The sequence below is a fragment of the Pediculus humanus genome, genomic scaffold (assembly GCF_000006295.1).
Source record: "Pediculus humanus corporis 1103172107888 genomic scaffold, whole genome shotgun sequence".
NCBI classification, from domain to species: Eukaryota; Metazoa; Arthropoda; class Insecta; order Psocodea; family Pediculidae; genus Pediculus; species Pediculus humanus.
Genome location: NW_002987464.1, coordinates 72,683 through 94,104, shown reverse-complemented (window position 1 = coordinate 94,104; position 21,422 = coordinate 72,683). Strand labels below are relative to the sequence as shown.

Genomic DNA, 21,422 nt, shown 5'->3' with positions numbered 1-21,422 from the left:
TATCATCATTATTATAATCAATGTGATTAAAATTATTATTATTATTTGCTGTAATAATGGCGGAAAGAAAAATTTTCGAGTGTAATTTGTTCCACTTTTATGAACATAAAAAAATTTCATTTTATTAAAAACATGGTCGAAAGGAAATGTATATAATATATATTATACAAACAAAAGTATTATAAATTTGTTGTTGTTGTTGTTTTCTACGTAAAATTTATCGTCTTACAAACAACAAACAACAACAATAACAAACGGGAAATATAAATTAATTTGTAGGACTAATGAGAGAGAGGGGATGTGGTTAAGGATCACGTGATTCCGTATAACGATATTGAATTGTTATCAGTGTAAAATTTAACGATGATAACGTTGTTTACATATCGTATTTGAAAAAGAAGTGGAGGGGAGAGGGAGAGGGATAGGGGAAGGCGAAGGGGAAAACTTTTTTAGAAAATAATTTTTTTGTAATTTTTCTATTTTCCAGATGATATGCAAGCACTTTGCGAAGATCGATTTCGACAAGCTTTATATAGGAAAATAGAAGGAGGTTATTTGAAGTCGCAAAATGAAAGAAATTTAGATTGCATTGTTACATTTCAAACTCATTCCATATTGCAAAGATTCATGTTGAGATTTGATCTTTTACAATTAGATTGTAACGATCATTTATACATATACGATGGAGCTCATGCTGTAGATAGTTATAAGGTAAGACATTTTCTTTTTTCTTAATTTTTTTTTATTTTGGCGGAAACGAAAGAATTTTAATGTTAATTTGCTATTTCTTCTTAACGTCGAGTTTGGTTTTTTAAGAATAAGAAGAAAATCAAGACGTTTAAAATATACATCGAGAGAGAGAGAGAGAGAGAGAGAGTGAGAGAGAGAGAGAGAGAAAAGAATTTTTCTCATTAAAATTTTCTTTTTAAATGTTTTATTTATTTTTTTTTTTGTATATTTTTTTTTAGCATGATTTTTTTTTTTTTTTTTTTTACACGTAACTTTCACACGTTTCTCTTCTTCTTCTTCTTCCCCCCCCCAGCGCCCCCGCTCTCCCAGCCCCCGCCCTAGCGCCCCCCGAACGAAATTTTATCCGGACGTGGTTAATAATAAATCTTTTCTATTGTTGTTTTTTTTTTTTTTACGAAAAGAAAAACTTTAATTCAATTATTATTATTATTATTATTATTATTATTATTATTATTATTATTATTATTATTATTATTATTGTTTTAAAAATTTAAAATTTGTCGTTGTTGTTGTTGTTGTTGTTGATGATGATATTATTATTATTATTTTATACGTGATGACGATGAGAAAAGGAAGTAGGGGAAATTTAAATAAATTTATTATTAAAATAAAAGTCAGCCATTTTATTTTTATTTTTTTTAAATTTAAATGATTATCTATTATGTACATAAAAAGGGTTATTTTTTATTAAGGTACATTAACGTACATAAATTTTTTCCCCTCGGTAAAAATTTCCCGCCGACGTTTATTACATTTATTAAATTATCTGCTGCCACGACTTGACGTAAATTCGATTCGTTATAATGTTGTTACGATTAAATTTTCATATTTATTTATTTATTTATTTATTTATTTATTTATTATTATTATTAATTTTTAACGTTTAAGGAGGAGGTCGAGAGAAAAAATTTGAAATTTTCTTAAAGTAACGGTTAATTTTTTATTTTCTCAATAAAATAAAATAAAATAAAATAAAATTTTAATTAATTTTAATTAATTTTCACAATTTATTTTATTTTTCATGAACGCGCACAACAGAAAAAAAAAGTGATGATAATAATAATAATAAACAAAAGTTTTTTATTTTTTTTTACAAAATGGCTCCACGTAAATATTTTCAAATGCGTGTTTGTTAATTTTAATTTTTTTTTTTTTTTTGTTAAAATATAAATTATAGTCATCGAATTAATATAAATTTTATTAGTTTAAAAAAAATAATGATGATGATGATGATGAAATTTTTCATATATGTATATAATTATTATTATTATTATTTATTAAAAGCGGTCGTCGTCATAACGCATAATACGCGTATTTGTGCGTAAATATATAAAATATATATATTTAAATATTAAATTTGTTTTTGTTTCAATATAATATAAATATGTTGTTGGCAAAAAATCAACAAAGAAGTCGAGGAGAATTAAAAACATTAATAAAAAATTTAAATAGATCTAGAAAATTTGTTAAAATAAAAAGAACTCCGAAATATATATTCAGAGCTCTCGTAAGAACGGTTATTAATAATTTAAAATGGCTGACCGGTGGGTATTATTATTATTATTATTATTATTATTTTATTTAAATAAAACGGTGATTATTAATAATAATAATAACGGTTATTAAGTTGAAATTATGATTTTTATCACATGGCCTATGTATATATATATGCTTTTTATTGCTAGTATTGATTTTATGACGTGGCGTACTAAACTATTTATGGAAGTTTTCTAGATGTTTCGACGACGTCGAAATGTAATCTTAGTTGATATTTTCCGACCGTTGAAATAACGTTTTTTTTAAAACTCTGTGGTTTTTCTTTGCCATCGAGTATTATGGTATTAATCGTTATATATTATGTATCCCAGAGGAAACGATGGCATCAGAAAGTGTCACGTCGAAATCCCAAAAGCTCACGACATCCATGAAAGGTTTATTAAGAGTTCCCGTTTATCAAAGGGATAAAGAATTGTCGGAGATTTTATCGAAAGTCTTAGACACGACACGAATGCAATGTTTGGATAGGTATCCGGAAAACGTGCGACAAAGTTTGTCGTCATCGGCAATGTTTTATTATTTTCCACCCGGAAGAGTACTCGTTTCAGAAGGTCATCCATCGGTTGCCATGTATTTCATATTGTCGGGACAAGCGAGCGTAACAAAATTGGTTTTCGATCCCGGTATAAAAAAATATAAATCTGTAGAAGTCGCTGTCATGTCGGCGGGAGAATCTTTCGGAGAGGTTTTGTTCGGTTTTTTTATTTTTTTTTATTTTTTCAAATAAATTATTCGAATTTTTCTTTTTAAATTTCCCCCTCCCCCCCCAAAATATTTTCCGATAGATAAACATACTTCACGACGAACCTTGGCCGACTACGGTAACAACATTAACCCACGTGGAAATTCTTACGGTTCAAAAAGAAGAATTTAAAAATATTTTAGAAGAATTTTTAGGGGAGCAACAAAGGGAAATAACAAAATGTTTGAAAAAATTTGCATATTTTAAAAATTGGGATCATCGGGCAGTCGTGGAATGTTGCATTTTGTCCCGGATAATAAGTTACGGTGATAACACTCTGATAATGGGTGGTAATTTCGACGATTCCGATAATTCTTATTTTATAATCGAAGGAAGTTGTCAGGTTTTATATCACATGCAAGTTCAGCAAAATAATTCCAGGTATATAAAAAAAAAAAAAAAAAATTGTTAACGTATATTTAGAGTTTCGTAAATCCTAGTTCGTCGTACCCTAAGGACATCAAATTTTTTTTTTTTGTTTTTTTTTTTTTTTTATAAAAAGAAATCCTCACGCGGAATTTAAAGTGTTGGAATCGAGTTCAGTTAAAAATGAAACGACTTTTCCATTATCAGACACAATAAAAAATGTCGAGAGGCCAGTAAGAAGGAAAATTCACGAGCCATTTATAACCGGGCTTATTGTTGACAAAACCCTTCAGAAAATTATTGATAACCTTCCGTTACTCGAAAAGAAAAATGTAGATTCAGGTATGCACACGCACACGCACACACACACACGCGCGCGGAATTTGGGGAGACACGTACCGCATTTAATATAAAATAAATAAATAATTTATTATTTACCAAAAAATTTGTTTGAAGGGGAAGAAAAAATTCAAGTTCAAAGTTATTTTTTTCAAGTTGCCACCCTGACATCGGGTGCGTGTTTCGGAATAGGAGAATCAATCGAAAGTAAATTTATACTCACGAGCACTCATCCAACGGTACTATTAAGAATTCCAAGATATTTTTTACAACACCACAACAAGGGTAATTCGTGGGGAAGAATTCGGGAATTCATGAACCACATTTATCCTTCGCCGCAAAGGATTTTCAAAGAGTTGACCGTGAATCGTAAATGGGTCAAATCTAGGAGAAAATATCTCGAATCACTAATAAAACCTGGAAGGCCTTTTACGGGACTCACAGAAGCCGAAACTCCATATTTCATAAGATTAGAATCGGATATTGAAAATCCTATTTTTAACAGAGCTAAATTCATCACATTGGAAAAATAATAATAAATACATAAGCGAAACATTATTTTTCTTTTTTTTTTTTTTTTTTTTACCAACCCCGCGCGTAACGTTGATGGGAGGGGGAGGAAAACCATTTTATACGTTATATTATTATTATCAGAATTATTTTATCGTGACGTAACGGTTTAATTTTTTGGTAAACAATTAAAAGCTTCGTATTAATAGTTTTGTGAAAAAAAGAAAAAAAAAAAAATTTATTATTTATGCAAAAATAATTCTTTTTCCCGTTGTGCTTGTTGGGAAATGACTTTCTAATAAATTAAGAAGCTTTCTTTAAAAAAAAAGAAAAAGAAAATTTAATCTATCTAAAATCTCTCTCTCTCTCTCTCTCTTTCTCTCTCACTTTTAAAATAGAGAGAGAAAAAAAAAAAAAACGTTCATAAATTTTTAAATTTAATCTTTAAAAAAATTTACTCAAGTTAAAAAAAATTCTATTTTTTTTTTTTTTTTATCCTAATAAAAATTACGTTGGGGGCGAAAGGGGGAAGAGGGGAGGGGGAGGAATCATTTTGAGAAAATTAATAATAATGATAATAATTATAAAATAAAAAATTTTCACGTATGAATATCTCACGCACGCGCACACAAATTTAAAAAACAAACAGAAAAAACTTTCGGGTGTTAAGGAAGGGGAGGTGGGAGGGGGAAAAAGGGAGTAAAAGGAAAATACGGAGAGAAAGTGAAAAAATTTATTACTTTCCCCGGAAATAAAAATCTCAAAAACGTCTCTTTTCAAACGAACTCTGAGAGAGAGAGAGAGAGAGAGAGAGAGAGAGAGAGAGAGAAATGTGAAGAAATTGCAAAAGGTTTTTCTTTAACGTTTCCTCTTTTAGTACGGGTTTAAAAAAAATTTTTTTTAATTTCATTTCCGTTTATTTACTCTAGGATTTTTTATTTATCATTTTTTTTATCAATAAGTAATAAATAAATCGTCGTCATTTTCCCACTTTTCCACTCGTAATTATCGTCCATTAAAAAGGAAAAACATAAAATAATTGAGTTATAAACTAACGTTAAACATTTTTCCCACGTAATAAACGTTTAATAATCACGCCAATAATGAATTTAAATAAATAAAATATAAATAAATAAATAAATGATATAACCCACTTTAAAAATTATTATTATTATTAATAATATTTTGTCGTACACGAGGGAAACATTATTTTTTTTTTTTTGGAGGGAGACGGGGCGAGGTAGAGAGAGAATTTTTAAACGACTCTTTTTATAAATCCCCCTGCCCCCCTCCCCACATTTTTCAAAAAATTATTTAAACTTATTTATTAACCTTTAATTAAAGTCGTAAAATAATGTTAAGTACAAGAAAAAAAAAATCTCCATTTTTGATCTCTTTGAATTTACGTTAACGAAAAAAAAAAATTTTATCGGTTAAAAAAAAAGTTTACGGTTCGTTCGTTAAATTTTTATTTTTTAAAATGTTTTAACCGTTTTATGAGAGAGAGAGAGAGAAAAAGGAAAAGGAAAAGTGAAAAAAAAATTAATAAAATGGAGTGAAAAGAGAGAGAGAGAGAGTAAAAAAAATAGAGAGACTTGAGAGAGAGAAAAAAAAGTAAAGGGAAATCGATCGAAATGACGATTAAATAGCCTTAATTGTAATTAAACCCTTAAAAAAAAAGAATTAAAATATTTTTGTCTCGGGGGATCTTCTAACCCGGTGGCAGGGAAAGTGTGGGGGGACTTAGCCGATACCCAACTAAAACTCTTGGACGTGTTTCACCGTGTTCTGTTTCCTGGAGAGAGGGACGCTCGCGTTTCAGCCTCAATTCCCTCCTGAGTCAGAATTATCAGGTCCATACTCGCGAAAGTGGGAGTCCTACTTGAGAAAGATCTCGGTACTTCCTATTTTTACCCTTCTAGAGACAATCCCGATCTGTTACCATCGTTCCTGCCTCTTCCGCAAAGCCTGCGAGTTTCCAGAGACAATCTGGGGGGCCGCGAACCCCATTAATCTATCGTCTGTCTTCTTTTCACATCGCAGCTCCGCGTTTTCTCTATTTGGATCAAGTATCCAGTTTCACCCACTCGAACAAGGGTCGACAAATCCCTAATGCGTTTCTCGAAAGGGTCAAGGCCACTTATCCCCTTATTTTAGGTACAGGTCTGTTCTTGTTTGAACGAGGTGAAATCGAACTCCCACTCCCAGGATTTGAACCCACGACTCCCAACTCGATGACTTTTGCCCTGATTTTTCCCCTTTTCAGACTCAACCTGGCCACCTCAGGCTCCCCCCACGGCATCCAAGTTGAAGATTTACCCCAGAATTCCCGTCGTTAAAACATCCTCTACACCTTCCCTCCAAGTAGTTGGGATTACAGGAGTACCCCACCACTCCCGGCATTTCGGGGGGACCCCCGCATAAATAATTTTATAAAAAATTTCACATTCGTGACTTAATCGACTTCAATTTAATGCAAAACAAAACAAAAAAAAAAAAAAATTATGTTAATGACAGGTTGTCGGTTTACTTTTTTTTTTTTTTTTTTTTTTAGGTGTGTTTGTCGTTTAATATAAACAAAAAAAATTTCCCCCCTTCCCTCCTCCCTCGTTCGTTTCTCTTCCACTTCTAAAAAATTTTTTTTTCTTTTTTAATATAAACGATAAAAATTATCATTTATTATTATTACGTGTTTAAAATAAATAAAAAATTATATTTAAATAATATATATTCTTCTCTTGGAATTTTTTGACAGTTTAAAAGGATTTTGATAACTAAGGTTTTAATAAGTTAAAAATAAATAAATAAATAAATAAATAATAAATAAAATGGAAGGAGGGATCGAATTGTTTGTTTGTTTATTAACGAAAAATTTTTAATAAAATAATGGAGGGAAAAGAAAAAAAAGAAAAACATTTAGCACGAATCGTCGGTCGCATGTGAGTGTTTTTATATGTAAAAAAAAGTGAGGGGAGGGAAGGAGAGGGAGGAAAAGAGGAAGGGTGGGAGGAAGGAAGTAACTCCATTAAACATTTTTATTTATTTATTTATTTTTTTTTTTTGCGTTAAATCGTTCGTAACATTTTATCCTTTGGGTTTTATATTATTATTATTATTATTATTATTATTTCATTTGGGGGGAAGGGTTGGGGTGGAGGTTAAGGGTGGGGGGAGATAACTGTCCCGTTTTCCCGTTTTTTTACAAAAAACTGATGGAAAAATTTTCACGTCGTAATTTAAGGAAAGGTTTTATTTTTTTTCCGTTTTAAAAATCCGCATAATAAAAAAATCGTTATTATTATTATTATTATTATTAAATAATTAAACGTCTTCTGCTTTGTTTACATAAATAAATAAATTATAAACTTGAGAATTTGTAAATAATATTTTAAAGGCATAATATTAATAATAATAAATTAAATTTCGGGTAATATTTATTTAGAAAAACTTTCGGTCGTAAATTTTTTACATTTTGCTACCGTCAATTTTTTTTAATAGAAAATTTGCTACTATTGATTTTTTTGCGTTTGTTTAAAAACGTGTGACGTAACGATCGGAATTAAAATTTCTATATAACAAATAAAAAAAATTGAAAACGAGGTAAAAATAATAATAATAATAATTGAACGAATGGTTTTTTTTTTTTTTTTGGCAGGAAAAAGTATATAAAAAAATGTCGACGAGATGAAAAAGAAAAAATGATGATAATAATAATAATAATAATGATAATAATGATAGAAAATGGAATGGGATGATAAAAATATATATGTGGAGAGAGAGAGAGAGAGAGAGAGAGAGAGAGAGAGACAGTTACAGATGAGTTAAAGAAACGAAATCGAAATTTTTCTTCTTTTTTTTTTTTGGCGGTGGGGGAGGGAGGAGGGGGGTGCGAGGAAGGGGGGTTATTAACGGAAACAAAATGGAAAAAAAAAGATTTGATTAAAATATATTATTTTCTTAATGTTTTTTTTTTTTTTTTTTTTTTTGTAATTTTTAAAATGTCGCGTGATGTCGTAATTTTTATTACGTTGGTTAAAAAAAATTTTCGGATATATATATATTTTCTCCCAAAAAAAAAAAAAAAGAAAATAAAATTTTCGTGTATGAATTAATTATTTAGAATTTTCTAGAAACGCACACTCGCACTTACACACACACACACACAACAAAAGGAAAAAAAAATTCATTTAATCATTTTACGTCAGAAACAACGTCTTAAGGTGCCACATAATCCATGTCATCTTTTTTATCCTTGTCTTTCATTCTTTCTCTCTCTCTTTCTCTCTCTCTATCTTTCTCTCTCTTTCTCTATTTCTTATAACAGAAAAAAAGATGATAATAATAATAATAATAATAATAATAATAATGCGACGTTTGCGTTGTTGTTTTCGTTGTTACCTGTACGGAACCCGATCGAAAAAATATTTTTAAAAATTATTATTATTATTATTAATAAAAAAAATTTTTTGGGGGTAAATCCTTAGAGAGAGAGAGAGTGAGAGAAGGGGAGAGAGAGTGAGAGAGAGAGAAAATTTAATAAAAATTCCAACGATGATTAATTTTTTTCATTTCGATATTAATTTTCCGAAAAAAAAAAAAAAAAAAATTTTTTTCAACGTTTATATATTATTATTATTATTATTATTAAATGCATATTTAAATCTCACATTAATTATTTTACGTAATTTTCACTTTTATTATTATTATTATTATTAATGGAAAACTTTAATTTATTTTCTTTTTTTAAGTACGTTCGAAACTCCGGAAAATAAAATGAAATAAAATGGGAGAGAGAAAAAAAAATTTTTATTTTTGTAATGTGAAATCGAGAGGGAATGAAATGGTAAAGAAATATTTGATTGATTGATTGACTGATTGATTGATTGAAAATAAAACAAAGGATCGTTTCCCTCTGCCCTCCCCTATGAAAAATAATAATAATAATTATTATTTTGAATTCGATTCGTTTAAAAAAAAAAAATCGTCGTAATTATGTCGTGGAAAATTTAATAAACGCCCGCCCCCCTTTCTCCCTTCTTCCCTCCCTTCCTCCAAAACGCTCTTAAAAAAGGGTGGAAGGGGGAAAGGGGAAAGGGGAAAGGATTTAACGGTTTGTAAATTTTTTTTTTTTTTTTTTTTTGCGTTTCAAAATAAATGTAATAAAAGTAATGATGATGATGATGATGATTCGAATAAATTACTCAATCGAAAATGTAATTTTTTTTTTTTTTTTTTTTTCAGTTTACGGTTGAAAAATTAAAAAAATAATTAATTATTATTATTATTATTATTATTATTATTATGATAATAATGATGATAAATAGAATTGAACATAGTGGAAATTAATTAATTTATTTATTTTGTTAACAGGCTGATTTATCTTGCCGAAATACAAAATCGTCAGTTGGAGTAATATTCACCCGTACGAATTTCGTGACGTTGAAATACGTCACGGATAATTGGGGTACGGAAAATAACGGTTTTCGACTCGTTATAACAGCCGTTAAAGATCCCAAACACGAATGTAGGGATTTTCGTTGTCATCAAAAAGAATTTTGCATTCATCCCGAACTATTATGCGACGGTATAAGTCATTGTGCCGACGGAAGTGACGAATCATCACCAAAATGTTCTAGTAAGTTGCTCATCATTACATCCGGTTCGATAAACGGTTTTTTTTCTAACTTACCTCATTATTATTATTATTTTTTTTTTGTTTGTTGTGATTTTTAGAAAACGATTCCGGTTACATATTAGGAATAAGTTTACCCATATTCGTAGTCGTATCAATCAGCTTTCTATTGATATTAACCGCTTTGGGGGTCATAGCTGGAATTATTTTCTGCAGGAATCGGCCTTCAATGCAACAAAGCACTCCTTCTCACTCTCAGCATCCCCGTAAGTAAACTTTTTAAATAATTTTAAACCGTTATTACGCAATTTCCGGTTTTTGAACGGAAATGGAATTTTAAAGGTGTCGATGTGTTCGAATTTTAATTATCATTATTATTATTATTATCGGAATGTGAAAATTTGAGATTTTTTTTTTTTTGTTTTTGCATTTTCTTTCCCGTCGGAAAATTTTGACGATCAGGTTTCGGGAATAAATCTTTTTTGGGGAGAAAGAAGGGGGGATTTTTTCCAGGCTGTCGATGCGTTAAAAAAAAAAAAAAAAAATTCTCGTGTTGTGGGGGAAGGGTAGGAGTAGGGAGAAGGGGGTGGAGGGAAATCACGAGGTTTTTTTTTTTTTTTTTTTTTTTACGAGAATCTACGCACGTTCGCGTGTTTTTGTGCGTGTGCGTGTTTTTTTTACGTAATGCGAACGGCAATGAGATTAATAAAAAAAAGAAAAGAAAAGAAAAGAAAAGCCTCGGAAAATTTTTTTATTCTTTTTTTTTCGCAAGTGGGAAATTTTTTTTTTTTTTTTTTTTTATTAAACTTTTGTAAAACGTAAAAAAAAAAAAAAAAAAATTTTCTTTTTAAAAAAGAGAAAATTTCTTTAATGTAATTTTCTTTTTTTTTTTTATTTCTAAAACCCCGACAAAATTCGTTTTTTTTTTTTTTTTAAAGGAAAACGTTTTCCGCCATTTTTTTTTTCTTTTCTAAGAATAACATTGTATTCTTTGATGTTCCGACATTTTTCTTTTTCCCCCGGAAAACCCGATCGTAACGATTAAAATTAATCATTCGTTCAAATAATAATAATAATAATAATTAAAATCGTTATTTTAATAAAATCGATCGATTATCATTATTATTATTAAAGAAAATCAATTTTTTTTTTTTTTTATTCGAAAAGGTTTATTTTCGAAAGGTTCTCAAGAAAACTTTTTTTCAAACTATTATAAATTTTCCATCTTTTGTCTCTTTTTATCACCAAGTTTTTAACAATAACAAAAAAAAAAAATATATATAAATATATCGGAGTTGTTATAGAATTTTCATTATTATCATTATCATTATTATTATGACGTCATTATAAAATTTGAATTTTGTTTTAAAACTCGATCGAAAGTAAAAACTTGAAAGTTTCATCATTTATAACAATAAATAATAATAATAATAATAATGATTGACGATGACGATGATGATGATGATAACAATACCTATTATATTTAAAATGACGTGTAAATAGAAAGAAGTTTTTTTTTTTTTTTTTTTTTTTTTTTGAAATAAATTTAAATGACAGTTTTCCTTTCTTAAATTGGGGTGGGATTGGAAGGGGCAGGGAAAGGGGAGGGGGTGGGAAAAGTAAAAAATTTTCTTTTTTAATAGTTCAATAAAAATTATTAAATATTTACATTTAAAAGTTTAATAAATAATAATTTTTTAAAGTCAAAATAAATAAAATTCGGAAGAAAGAAAAGTTTTTATTAATTGTTTTAATAATAATAATAATAATAATGATAATGATAATAATTAAGAAAATTTCGGACTATGGGAATATTATTGTAAAAAAAAAAAAAAAAAGAAAAAAGAAATTTTCAGAAAAGAAAAATTTTCTTCAAGGCGTGGGAAGTGAGAGAGAGAGAGAGAGAGGGGGGGGGAGAGGAGAGTGACGAAAAAAAATCTTTTATTAACGATTAGGAAAGAAGGATGGGTGGGGAAGGGGCGGAAGTGAGGGGGGAGGATAAAAAAAATAAATTAAAATTAATTACGTAATATTCGGTTGAAAGGTTTAAATTGATGAATGTAATAATTACGACATCAAAGATTGAGAGAGAGAGGGTAGGAGAGAGAGAGAGAAAGAGGGAGAGGGAGGGAAAGAGAAAAAGAAAGAAAAAAAGAAAATTTTTTTTTTTTTCTAATGAAAATAAATTTCACCTGAAAGGTTCTCCATCATTCATTCATTCATTCATTCATTTTCTCTTAATAATTCTCTCTTTTTATATATTTTTTTCTTTCTTTCTTTATATATATATATAAAAAATGTGTTTGGAAACTTAAATTGCGTGAAGGGGGAAATGGGGAGCGGGGTGGTGAGAAAGAGGGGGAGGAGTGAGGGGAGGGAAAGAGAGAAAATTGTATGTATAATATTGTTTAAGAAATAAAACGTTTCACGCACTCAAAATAAGTAGAAAAATTTACATTTTTCAAAGCCCTAAAAAAAAAGAAAAAAAGATCAAATCAAATTTTTAAAAGCCTTTTTACGAGGAGAGAGAAAGAGAGAGAGAGAGATGGGGAGAAGAGGAGTGAAGTGGGATGAGGGGGGAAAAAACGTCATTTGCATGTTAAATTCTTTTCCATGTTAGAAGAGAGAATGCTAATTTTTAGGTAAGAGAGAAAAAGAGAGAGAGAGAGAGAGAGAGAAAATTTTTTCCGTGCCATTTTTTTTTTTTAAATCTGAGTCAAAAATCTCTCGCATTGATTTTAATGGGAAGTGAAAGAGAGAGAGAGAGAGAGAGAGAGAGAAGGAGAGAGAGATAGAAAGAGAGAGAGAGAGAAGGAGAGAGAGATAGAAAGAGAGAGAGAGAGAGAAAAGGTTTGTATTTTGTTTTCTATAGTGCCTAAATTTCAAACGAAAAAAAAAAAAAAAGTTTTTCGCGTAAAACGTGTAATGTGAGGAAGAGTTAGTGGGGGGTAGGAGGTGGTGGTGGTTGAAAGAGAGAGAGAGAGAGAGAGAGAGGGGATAAAAACCACGAGAGTAAGCAAAACAAAAAAAAAAAAAAAATGGAAAGGAAAGAAAAGGAAAATTTGCTTTTCTTTTAAAATTGTTTTTTTTTTTTTTTTTTTTGAATTTTTCTTTTTGTTAAAAAAAAAAAATTTCAAATTATTTCCGTTTACGACCGGAAAAGGATAAAATAAGCGAAAAGTTTGCGGGCGTTTTTTTTTTTTTTTTTTTTTGCTGCGGTTAAAAAATTTTATTTCTTTTGTTTTTTTATTTTTAAGAAGGAGAAAAAAACAAAAAAAAAAAAAAATTTTTTTTGTATTTTGGCGACAACCTAAAACAGAAAAAAAAAAAAAATTGCGACAAATTTTAAAAAAAAAAAAAAATAAAATTGATAATTTAAAATTAGTTTTTTTTCCGGGGGGGGGTGAGGGTAGGAGGGGGTAAAAGTTCAGAAATTTAATAAAAACTTTTTTTCCAGTGCACCAGGTGTATAGCGGCTCAAATGGAACAAGCCAAATACACGTTCAGAAATCAAATGTTGTTCCAGGCACAACTGTTATCACTCCTTTGACGGTAAACTGGGTTCACCCTGTGGTGCGCGGGTACCTCGTGGTCTGGGCCCGCCTCTACTGCCAGGCAGAGTGAAAAACTCCGGCTCTGACAGGTATGAACTTGTAAACGTTTCACCTTACACTCCCGTTAATAATAATAATAATAATAACAATAGTTTTTTTGTGTTTGTTTCCAAATAAGGTGATTCCGTTTGTCTGATTTAATAAATAAAATTTTTTTTTTTTTTTTTTTTTTTTGTCTGTTTAGCGACATCTCATCCGGCCAGAAGGACGAGTGGTTCGTGTAGGTTCGTACACACATGTTTATTATTTTTTTCGAAAGAGTGAGTGAGATAGATAGATGGAGAGTGAGTGAGAGAGAGAGATAGATGATAGAATGTTTTTTAATAAATTTTTTTTTTTTTTTTTTTTATTAAAGTTTATTTTTTTGGTTATTGGTTGTTACAGAGGCTGGCCTGACCAGTGCCTTCAGGGTGGTCGAGCGGTGGCAGTACCCTCTGCCGATCGGCGCAATAGTGACTTCGGGCAATAAAAATTTGTCTGCTTTTCACTTTCATCAAAAAAAAAAAAAAAAAATTTTTTTGTAGACAATAAATTTCTATCCTGTAGTCAAATTTTTTTTTTTAATAAAAAAAAAATTAATATAGATGTTTTTATTAAAAAAAAAAAAAAAAAAAAAAAAAAAGGTAAATTGACTGATTTTAATAACTTTTGACTTATTTGTTTTTTTTTCACCCCCCCCTCCTCCACATTTTTTATGTAAATAAAAATTTTTTTATGTAAACTATCAAAAGTTACATTTCACACGTGAAAACAAACACAAACACAAACGGAAAAATTTTGTCGCTAATTCTTAAAAAAATAGTTTTGAGATTTGGGGACCAAAAAATTCTTTAAAAAAATTTTTCAAAAAAAACCGTTTTAAATAATAATAATAATAATAATAATAATAAATAAATATATTTGTATACGGAAAAACATTATTAATTATTTATTTATCGTTTAATAAATTTAATTCGAAACAGATAATAATAATAATAATAAATTTTCTATGTTAAATTTCACACACACACACACACTCACGTGGCTTTTAAATAAAAAAAAAAAAAAAAATGGCAATCAATCAATCGCATTCATTTCTCTATTATTATTATTATTATTATTATTATCATTCATCGTTTTTATTTATTTATTTATTTGAACTCTTATAACTTATGATGATAATAATAATAATAATAAATCGTATGTTTTACTTACGACATATAAAATAAATCAGTCAAAAGAAAAAAAAAAAATTAAAATAAATAAGTCAGTCAATAATATATATATAAATAAAAAAAAACCTTAGAATAATAATACTAATAATAATAATAATAATTAATAATAATTAATAATAATAATAATAATAATAATAATAATAAATAGGTAATTTAAAAAAAAAACATCGGCGTAATTTTTTTGTGATAAGCCGAGAAATAAATAAATAAATGATTTTTTTTAAATTAAAAAACAACAATAATAAATTATGTATATATGTATTTATGTATTTATGCATAAATATAATTAGCGTGTAAGAAGAAGAAAAAAAATAAATAAATAAATAAGTTTAAAAAAAAAATAAATAAAATGAAAAAAAAAGAAAAAGGAAAAAAAAAGCTTCATCGTGTGCGTTTTTTTTTAATTTTTTTAACACTTTCTATTATTATTATTATTATTATTATTATTTTGTTTCTTTCCTTATTAAAATATATCCGGTATTAAATTGACCTTTGACATATCTATCATTTCATATAATAATAATAAAACTAAATGAAAATTCTTTAAATAAGATAAATGTATTAAAAAAACTTGTATATTATTTTGTGATTCGTGAAAAATTTTTACATCTGTCTGTTTGTTCGTTTGTTTTTTGTTTCTCTCTCTCTCAATGATGTTTGTTTGTTTGTTTATTGTATGCAAAACAAAAAACATAATTTTTATCGTTATTTATTTGTCGTATTGTAATGTTTATAATAATATGTGTTAAGTGAATTTAAAAAAATGTGTGCTTATATATATATAATTTAATTTCGAATCGTTTTTATTATCATTATCATATTATTATTATTATTATTATTATTTCACGTTATCAATCGATGATAAGAACGATTACCGTTTATTATAATTATTTATATATATATATCATAAAACTACAGAAAATATCTTATTTTGAAGTGTGACGTAATTAATGTTCACCCCCCCCCTTTTCCCCCTTTCTCGCTAATTTTTTAAATTTAATTTAATTATTTAATTGTTATTAATAATTATAATAATAATGGTTAACATATCGTTAATTATCAGTGTTTTTTTTGGTATTTTACCGAAGGGGGGAGGGAGGAGGGGAGTGATAGTAAGAGGAGGCGGGGGAACGAAAGGGAGGGGAAGAGAAAACAGGTAAAAAATTAATTTTTTTTTCTTTTTTTTAAATGATTTACATCTTTTACACACGTGCGTGCGTGCGTGCGTTCCACGTCATAATTAATTTTTTTTTTTTTTTTCAGTTTACGCCGCGTTTATTAATTAAAAATTTTAATTAATTAAAAAAATAAATTTTAATTTAATTTTAAAATCGATTGGAAAAATCAATTTATTGAAAAAAAAATTATACATACATATAACTTTTGTGTACTACCCATCATATCGAAATTTATCATTATTATTATTATTATTAATAAAAATCGCGTATCAATTATTATCATTATTATTATAAATAAAATGGTTACCGTGAGGCGAAAAAAATAAAAAAATTATGTAAGTTAATAATAATAATAATATCAATTAAAAATAATTTTCGTTTTTTGGTTTCACATATCAAATTTAATAAGGAAAGGTTTAAAATAATAATAATAATAATAATAAATAAAAATGTTTCATGTTTTTATTATATTTTTATTTTAATAATAAACATAATTATTATTATTATCATACATAAATGTTTTCGATACGTACAATACATACATACATAAAAAAACATGTTTATCATTAATAATAATTTTTATCGATAATGACAAATCGTTTATTTATTTATTTATTTATTTACAATATAATAAAATAATTGAAATTTTAATAAGATAATAAATAAATAAAATTATTAGAATTATAACTTAATAGGTAATAATTAAATTACATAAATAAATAAATAAATAATAATAATAAAAATTAATAATGAATAATAATATTTTTATAAGTGATTATTATTATTAATTTTTTTTTTCCCCCGTAATAATAATAATAATAATAATAATAATAAATAAATAATAATGTATAATAATAATAATAATAATAATAATAATAATAATAATAATAATAAACGGTGATTTGTAAAATTATTTACAGGTAATAAAATAAATAAATCTCTCATCTTTTATGTAACTTTGAAATTTTTTTTTTTTTTTCTTTAAATTTAGAAAATGGTCGTTTGTTTTTTTTTTTTTTTTTTGAAAATAATGTAAATAAATTAGTTAATGATAATAATAATAATAATAATGATTAATTGTGTCGATGTTATTTAATTAACTTATTTAAAAAAAAAATTTTTTTTTAATTAACGCTTTGTAAAGAATCTATCATCATTATTAAAAAAAAAAAAAACTTTTCTAAATGATTTTTTTTCCAAAACTTATTACTATTATTATTATTGATTTCTCATTTATCATTATTATCATCACTATTATTATTATTATGATCTATGTGAAAAAAAGAAAATTTTCTGTTTGTTTTAATTGTTTGTGATTTCGTCTATATATATGATGAGAAACATCTTCGTGTTAACAAAAAAAAAATCTGTCGCTGTTTATTATTATTATTATTATTACTCTGATACTATTTATTATTATTATTATTATTATTATTATTATTTTAAATTTTTAACTCGATATGGTAAAAAAAAAGTAAACAAAAAAAAATTTGGAATAAAAATAATAAAAAAAAAAAGTAAAAAAAAAAAATTTTTTTTCCTTCCCCTTCATCTCCTTTCTCCCCTCTATCCCCTTCCACCCCACACCCCCTCTTAATTTTTTATTTTGATGACGTCACATAATTATTTGTTTTTGTTTATAAACACGTGAAAATTTAATTTACAAATAATAATAATAATAATAATAATAATATGATAAATGAATCCGAGACGCACGTGGTGTGGTTTGTAACAAAGTATTATTAATAAAACGTCAGATTTATCATCATTATTATTATTATTATTAATTTATTTTCGTGTAATAATAAATGAACGTTTCAAAAAGGAGGAAAAAAAAAAAAAAAAAATTTAAACAAACATAAACCGGAAATAAAAATTAAAATTCCAGTTATATCGAAGAGTAGTAGTTTCTTGGCAAATAATATATATATATATAAATATAAATGAATAGTTTTATAGTAACAATGGCAGCCACTAGAGCAAGTTAGTTATAAACGATATAGTAAATGCAGCAGACGATTTTTTTTTTTTAAATCAGTCGATCCGTGGCCGCGCAACCTCACGAACACGCAAATGAGTTTTTTTTTTCTGTCTGTCTCTCTCTCTCTCTTTTTCTCTCTATTCTCTTTCTTTTTCGTAAATGTTTTGTTTGTTATTTTTTAAATATTATTTTAATTTATTAAAAAAACAGGTAAATTAAATTATGTGACGAATTTACGTAAATACGGGAGGGAAAAAATAATAAATTTTAAATTTTCGCGCGTTTTTTTTTTACATTCATTTAATCAAATACGGATTAAGAATAATTGAAATTAAATAATTATTGCCAACTTAATTTTTTTTCAAAAAATTTGCCACTTGCGCCAAAACGGTAAAAAATAGAATTAATTAGTAGTGCACTTATATTACATATAATATGATATACATATTATTTATTTATTTATTTTTTAATAGAATTTATGTATTTAAACGGTCGCGAATGAGTTTTTATTAACTTATTAATGTTGTGATTACATAATTTTATTAAATTTTTAATCGTTTACGTCGTTGTGGTGTCGAAAAATTTTTAAAAAAAACCGTTTTTGTTTGTGTCTTATGGGGGGCGACGGTTATTCATGAAAATTATTTTAAATTTTGTTTTTTTTTTATTTTAACGGTTGGAAAATTATTCGAAAATGTTTTGCTTTGGGTAAATATAACTATTAAACAATCTTTATTTGTAACAATAACATGAATATGGCGTTTAATTATTAAAAAAAACGAAATTCCAATTCGGCATGTTAATTAAATTGACAAACGACTACTTTGCGCATTCGATCGTTCGTTCCACGTAAAATTCAAAATTCAAAAAAAAAAACGGTTTTTTTTCAGACGCGAAGTAATTCGTTAATATATAAAATATTTATTATTTTAAAACAATCGTTTTTCATTTCGAAAAGAAAAATTAATTGAAGTATTTTGTTTGTTTGTTTGTTTTAAATTTAAATTTAATGTTTCTTTTACACGGTTTGCCAACGATTGTCGTGTGTTAAAAAAAAAAAAAAAAACATTCGAGCGGTTAAACATTTGTTAACGGTTTTAAAAAACTAAAACTAACGAGTTTGTTCAAATCCAAAAAAAAAGAAAGATTGGAATAATAATAATAATAATAATAATTGAAAATCCCTTCGGTTAGAAAACTGTTTAAAAAATCATCTAACCTAAGGAAGCCATTAAAAAAATTTTTTTTTATGTAGTCATTAAGTTAAAAAAAAATTATTATTATTATTATTACACTCTTTGTCGTCGTCTGGTGGTTGATTTTATTTATCATCATCATCATCATCATCATTACCATCACCATCGGGTAGTTGAGGTCGAAAATCCGCGAAAAAAAAATTTTTTTCTACGCATTTTTCTCTCCACAAAAACGTTCTGGAACGATCGAATATATACTCGATAATGTTTGTTTTGTTTGTTTGTTTGTTTGTCGTCGGCATTTAAATCGATTGTTAAGATGTCGTAAAAAAAAAGCAATTTAAAATTTTAGTCAAAGCGATTGTTGTTGTTGTTGTTATATTAAATCGCTTCTTCATTTACATGATTTAAAATATAAAAAAAACTCATCCAATTAACTCGAGAGTCCATTTTGTAATACGAAACAAACAAACAACAAACAACAAACAAATGAATTTTGTTTTTTTTTGTTTTTTGTCTCATATCGATGCATCATTAGTCGTTTTATCTTTTTTTTTCTTTTTTTTTTAAATTTTTCTTATTTGGTCCAGGGGAGTTTTTTTTTTTTTTTAGGGGAGAGAAACAAATTTTTTCGTTATCACTACAAAAAGACTCGTTCTTATTATTATTAATTATCATCATATATTATTATTTTCTTTATCGATTCGAATAATAATAATAATAATAAACCTGAACGTGTTTGTTTTTTGTTGCTGTTATTTAGCACGTGGATTTTTTTTTTTTTCCGACAGAAAATTCATTCGATACTTTCAAATTTTCCTCCCTGTTGAACAAATATTATTATTATTATTATTGAAACTATTATTATTATTATTATTATTTTACACTTTACGTAATATTTATAATAGTAAAAAAAAATTTTGTTTTCGTATAAATATAATTTACACTCTATAATATTTCAAACCCGCGTTAATATATATTATTATTATTATTATTATTTATTATTATTGTTAATTTTACCATTTTTTTTTTTTTTACCGAATCGTCGTGTCAATAGACATAGTTCGTTTGATGCATTTTATTATTATCATTATTATTATTTATATTACGTAACCGTTAAAGATTATAAGATAAAGTGTTGTAGTTGTTGTTGTTGTTGTTGTTGTTGTTGTTATTATTATTATTATTATTACTATTATTATTATTATTACCGAACGTTATTTATTGTTAATTGTTATTTTAATGAAAAGTTTTTTAAATTTTTAAATTTTTAACGTTTTTTTGTCGATTTATAACGATTCTTCTTAATAATTTAGCAATCGTGTCTTTTGTGTGTGTGTGTGTGTGTGCGTGTGCCTATGTGGAAACGGAAGAAGGAATTTTTGAACAGAATAAAATTTGATTTACGTACGATTTCAAAATAAGAGGAAGGGAGGGGAAGGGGGGGTTTAGTGACAGGTTTAACGAGGTTCGCGTGATATCCATGTGTGTGTATACATATAAGGATTTATAATAATTACATCGTAATTAAAAAATAAATAAATAATAGTAATAATAATTTTTAAGTTGCGTGTTCGGATATCGTCGGTATATTCTTTCATTCATCCCTCCCTACCTCCTACCTCCCCTTCCTCCCCATTCTTGCTCATCCTCTTAGAAACCTTAGTTTCATTAGGAATTTTATTACGTAATTGACGTAAAAAGATTCGTTCGTTTGTTCGTTCGTTTTTGTTTTTTTTTTTAAACGGTTAATTCAATTCTCTTATTAACAAAACGTAATATTATTATTTTAATTAATTGTACCTGAATAGTAAACACCTTTAACCGTGAAATCTGACACTTGAATCAAAAAAAAAAAAAAAAAAAAGATACGATATCAATTTTATTTAGTTATTATTATTATTATTAATATACGATCCGAAAGAATAAATTTATATATATATATGTATAATCTTTTACGACCCTTTTTAGGTTTATTTTCGATTTAAAGGTTTAACGTTTTGACTTTGATCACGTGACATTAAACAAAAAAAAAAAAAAAGACGTAAAGATTAGTGGTAGTGGTTGGGAAAAAAAGTTTTTGATTAAAACCACCAAAAGGTTAAAAACTCGTTTTTATTATTATTATTATTATTATTATTATTATTATTATTTACGGTGAAATTGTTTACATCTTTTTAATTAATTTTATGTTTGGAAAAAATTATTATTATTAATAATAATAATAATAAATTTTTTTTTCATGTCGTCGTCGTTAACGATACAAAAGAGTGAAATGTGATTAATATTATTATTATTATTATTAGTTTTAAAAATGTGTAAGTGAAATTTTTGATAAAAAAA

The 21,422-nt window shown here is 26.6% G+C and overlaps 3 protein-coding genes across 3 annotated transcripts; all 3 read left to right on the top strand.

Moving 5' to 3' along the window:
* Window positions 1-363: 363 nt before the first annotated feature.
* Window positions 364-1,001, top strand: Phum_PHUM394390 (uncharacterized protein; the record flags this gene model as incomplete). Its single annotated transcript, XM_002428574.1, has 3 exons — window positions 364-385; window positions 488-711; window positions 969-1,001. The coding sequence occupies 3 exons, from the start codon at window positions 364-366 to the stop codon at window positions 999-1,001; spliced, it is 279 nt and encodes a 92-aa protein (XP_002428619.1).
* A 1,625-nt stretch (window positions 1,002-2,626) lies between these two features.
* Window positions 2,627-4,287, top strand: Phum_PHUM394380 (uncharacterized protein; the record flags this gene model as incomplete). Its single annotated transcript, XM_002428573.1, has 3 exons — window positions 2,627-2,992; window positions 3,093-3,339; window positions 3,872-4,287. 3 exons carry the CDS (start codon window positions 2,627-2,629, stop codon window positions 4,285-4,287), a joined length of 1,029 nt encoding a protein of 342 aa, XP_002428618.1.
* Window positions 4,288-9,574: 5,287 nt separating this feature from the next.
* Phum_PHUM394370 (uncharacterized protein) lies at window positions 9,575-10,941 on the top strand (the record flags this gene model as incomplete). The annotated part of the gene is made up of 4 exons (XM_002428572.1): window positions 9,575-9,599; window positions 9,669-9,899; window positions 9,998-10,162; window positions 10,835-10,941. The coding sequence occupies 4 exons, from the start codon at window positions 9,575-9,577 to the stop codon at window positions 10,939-10,941; spliced, it is 528 nt and encodes a 175-aa protein (XP_002428617.1).
* Between the last annotated feature and the right edge of the window lie 10,481 nt (window positions 10,942-21,422).